The sequence below is a fragment of the Bison bison genome, unplaced genomic scaffold, assembly GCF_000754665.1.
Source record: "Bison bison bison isolate TAMUID 2011002044 unplaced genomic scaffold, Bison_UMD1.0 scf7180017864108, whole genome shotgun sequence".
Lineage (NCBI taxonomy): Eukaryota > Metazoa > Chordata > Mammalia > Artiodactyla > Bovidae > Bison > Bison bison.
Window position 1 is genome coordinate 5,699,038 of NW_011494680.1, and position 4,737 is coordinate 5,703,774.

Below are 4,737 nucleotides of genomic sequence, written 5' to 3' on the forward strand. Positions count from 1 at the left end.
GCTCATTTCCCATTTTCCTGTTGTTTGCTGATTGGTTTGAATTGGTTATCCTTGGATATGTATCTCAACATAGAAATTTTAGAACAAGTTTGCCCACTTAAAAAAAAATTGTTGGAAAATTTATTAGAATTGCATTGATTTTATAGGTCAGTTTGAGGAGAAACAACATTGTTAAAATATCTATTACTATCTTTTTTATGTATTTCAGAGATGTTTTGTGATTTTTCTCTGGAAAAATATTGTACATTTGGGAATTAAATTTATTTCTAGTCAAAAAAAAAAAAAATACAATTTGTAACAAACTGGCAAGCACTCACTTTGTTAAAGAAGAGAAAACCTGATGTTAGGTCTATTTTCTTTGTAAGTTACAGAAAATAATCATTTTGAAATGACTGACAAGTGAATAATAAACTTCAGAGGCTTTCTGGAAAACTTTAATTTTTCTTCAAGCTTACTTTCTTAAGAAATACGAACAACTCCATCACCTCTAAGCATCAGCTTTTTAAGAGGAGCTGGGCTTAGAGACCGCCAGCTCGAGTCTGTGGCCCTGGTGCCCACCTGCTTCCTCGCGCTCTCGGCCATCTGCATCCTCATGGAGAAGCTGCAGCTCGTGATCAGGGCCCGTGCATCTTCTTCCCGAGCCTGTGCGTCCATCTCGGCCCCGTCCTCACTCGCACCTTCGCTGTCTGGAAGGAGACAGAGCTTCTCCTCTATTTTGCTGAGAAAGAAACATCTACATGAAACAAAGAAAAGTAAGAGTTAATGCCGGACTTGTGAAAGGAATCTCTGACATACAGGAAGCTACTGGATAGCCTTTAGACAGAAATTCTACACTTACTGAAATTTTGCTCATTTTTTAGACGGTTAATGTTACACTCTCGGAACTGGACTTAATCTCCATTTTTATTAACCAACTCTGAGGATCCTCTGAAGATCACCGAGGATATTTTAACTTTTCAGATATCATCTATTGCCTCCACCTCCAAAAAGTACAGTATTTACACTCATAACCTGCCTTCTTAATGAAGGGACAGCACATCGGTGTTGGGTCAAAACCATTTTTCTCTTCTGTCTCCAAATCTAAGGTCCTCCTCCCAAAGTCAGACAGTGTCAAGTGGTAGGCAGGTTATAACCACTGTTCTCAGTGGCTGTGTTACACATATGGCCAATTTTATACATATCTGATTTGGTTCCTGTGATTGTATTTCAGTGTTTTAATTTTCAGTAACACTGGCACACCGAAAAATCACTAAAGACACAGAAGATCTGAAAAACACAATTGACCACCTTGATCTAATTGAAAATTATACACATTACGTTCAAGAACTGCAGAATACACTGGGTTTTCAAGTATACGTGGTATATTTACTAAAATAGACCATATGCTTGGCCATAGATCAAGTCTCAATAAATTTAAAGAGACCGAAACCACACAGTATGTTTATAACCATGAGGAATTAATTCAGTAAGACACAGACACTCACTTATAACTATTTTATGGATCAAAAAAGAAATCACAGAAGAAAGAAAATATTTTGTATAAGATAATATAAAATATAAAAATATAAAACCAACATACTAAAATCTGCAGTGTGCAGCTGAAGCAGTGCTTAGAGGAACATTATAACTTTAAATATACTGAAGAAAAAAGCATAAAATCAATGATCAAAGTTTACACCTTAAGAAACTGAAAAAGGAAAAGCTAAGTCTAAAGTACACAGAAAGAAAATACTAAAGATGAAACCAGAAATAAACGAAACAGAAAACAGATTGATGATAAAATCAGCAAAGCAGATCCTTTGAGAAAATCAGCAGAATTGACAGACACCTAAAATTGAGAAACTGATGAAGAAGAAAAAGAAACACAAATCATCAATATCAGGACTGAATAAGGATCTCCCACTACAGATACACAAATAATAACATTAGAGTATAATATGAGTAACTTTATGCCAACAATTTGACATGAAATGGAAAAATACAATTTAATAAAATTGATATGGAAAGAAATAGAAAATTTAAATTTAAATAGTCCTATATATCTGTCTTCAGAAAGGTGTTTTTCCCCCAGTATTTATTTATTTCGCCATGCTGGGTCTTAGTTGCACCAGGTGGTACCTACTTCCCCCATCAGGGAATGAACCTGGCCCCCTGCCCTGGGAGCATGGAGCCCTTGCTGCTGGGCCACCAGGGAGGTCCCAGCTCTATATTACTTAAGTAATGACATATACTATCAGAAAGCTGCCCCATAGGAAACCTCCAGGTATATACAGTTTCACTGATGAACTATATCAAATATTTAGGAAATAAGAAGTATCTTACACAAACTGTTTTCAAAAAAGAGAGAAGGGTGCTTGTCCTAACTCATTTTATGAGGCCAGCATAACCCTAACATCAAAACCTAACAAAGACATTACAAAAAAGGGAGACATTACAGACCAGTTCCCACTTGAATACAGACAGAAAACATTCTTAACAAAATGTTAGCAAACCAAGAATATGGAAAAGAGATTGGAAAAGAGATCACCATAACCACACAGGTTTACCTTCAAATGCACCATCTACTTCAGAATCAAAAGCAACGTATTACACCAAAAACACAGCAAAGATGAGCAACATTATCCAGATGGTGACACAGGTCATTCTTGACCTTGGTCCCCTCACAGGAAAACCAAACATTCACGGACAAGACACCCCTGGGAAAATTCCCCAACACAACGGTGAGTTGTAAATAAGCCTGTACCCCAGAGACTGAGGGGATGCCCGCTCTCAGGGCTGTGGTTCTCACCTCTTAGGGGTCTCAGGGCTCAGACCATGACAGAAAAGCTGGGGGGATTACAGCAACCACCAATGGATCCAGGGAGGCAGGGCCCTGCTCCCAGTGGTGCCTGAACAGAAATCCTAACCAGTGGCTTTATGTACCTGAGCCAAGATGCTGGCCCAGTCTGACCAGGGAGCTGGGCAGGGTGCAGGTTTGCCTGATTCAGGACCCAAACAATGAGTGTCGCCAGTCCTGGAGTGTGTTCTGTCCTCTGCAGGGGCAGAGAAGGTAATTCACAGCCCCAGCCACCCTACTGGGAAGCCTAACTGGAGCTCGGGCGCCTGCAGAGCCCACCCTGCGACCCTGCTCACAGCAGCATGGGACAGCCCAGCAGGAGGCCCTGCCTGTGGACAGAGCCAGGACAGTGGCGTGGACAGAGCCAGGTCAGTGGTTTGGCCACAGAGCCATGTAGCTTGGCGCATGGTTCTGCTGCATCTGGTTCCCAAACAAGAGTCCTGCCAGCTGAGGGGCCTACGGGCTGTCCCCACATGGGCCGGGAACTCACCTGTGGAAGAGCCTTCAGCTCAGCTACCCAGGGAGCCGCACAAGAACATGTAGGCTGTGGAGCAGCCCAGCACACAGCACTGCTGCAGCAGACAGCTTGGCCAGTGTCTCTCCCGTCCTGTCTTCAGAGTCAACTGGTGGCCCTGTCTGGCCAGGGAATTGGTGTGCAGTCCCACCTGATCTGGGTCCCCAAAGGATGAGTTGTGCTGGCCTTTGGGCCAGTCTTGCTGTCTTCCCCACCCCTCAACAGTACCCCACCTTATTGCTGAGCACAGGACCCTGTTCCCAACAACACAGGAAGCCTGATCAGAGAATCCAGGCAGCACAGAGAATCCTTTTACAAGACAGTTTATGTAAGCCATATGCTAGACACAAAGGAAAGCCTGTAGTAGCCACACAAAAGATGTGATAAAGAAGTCAAAACTCAATAGACAAAAAGTCATCAAATCACACAAGAAAGAACAGGGAAAGCAAAAAGGGGTAATGAACCCACAAAACTGTCAGAGGGCAAGTAACAAAATGGGAACAGTAAGTCCTTACCCATCAATAACTGTTTCAAATGTAAACAGGTTAGAGTCTTCAAGCAAAAGACACAGAATGTCTGAATGGATAAAAACAAGATCCAGGGAGAACTCTCGAGGTCTAGTGGTTAGGATCTGGCACCTGCATTGTCCTGGCCCAAGGTCCATCTCTGGACAGGGAACTAGGATCCCACAAGCCACATGACACAGTCAGAAGACAAAAAAGATCCAACGATATGATGTCTACTACAGACTCACCTTTGCTCTGAGACACACTGACAGAGTAAAGGGAGAGAAAGATATTTCAAGTAAATGATAACCCCAAAGAGCAGGCATAGCTCTACTCTATCAGAGCAAACTAAGCTAACAACAGTAAAAAGATACAAGGAAGGTCATTACACGAGGATAAAGGGGCCAACTACCAATCTGTCAAGAAAATATAACGATTACAAATATTTATGCACCCAACATCGAAACACCTACAAAGCAAACAGTAATAGAACTAAAAGGAGAAATAAACAAAAATCCAACTATTGTTGGGACTTTAATACTCCACCACCAACAATGGATAGATCATCCAGACAGAAAATCAGTAAAGAAATAGCAGATTTGAACAATACTATAGACAATACTGACCTAACAGACACATACATGAAAAAAAGAGAAAAACACGATCAATTAAACAATGCAAAGAAAAGGCACATAACAAAATTCAACACTTCTTAATTATAAAAAAAAAAAACTTTCAGAAAATCAGTAGATGAGCAGCAAATAATTGGAAAATACCAATACAATGAAAAACAAATCCATTTACAACAGTGCTGAAAAAACAACACATACTTAGAAACAAATCTAACAAAGACATCTAAGATTTCCATACTGTCCCCTCCC

At 41.0% G+C, this 4,737-nt stretch overlaps 1 protein-coding gene across 1 annotated transcript in view; it reads right to left on the reverse strand.

The window, feature by feature from the left end:
• Positions 1–4,737, reverse strand: part of PRKDC (protein kinase, DNA-activated, catalytic polypeptide) — a 131,138-nt gene that overhangs the window by 21,938 nt on the left and 104,463 nt on the right. The window contains exon 71 of the mRNA XM_010838939.1: positions 559–733. Within this exon, the coding sequence (XP_010837241.1) occupies positions 559–733 (175 nt within the window). The remainder of the gene's footprint in view (positions 1–558; positions 734–4,737) is intronic.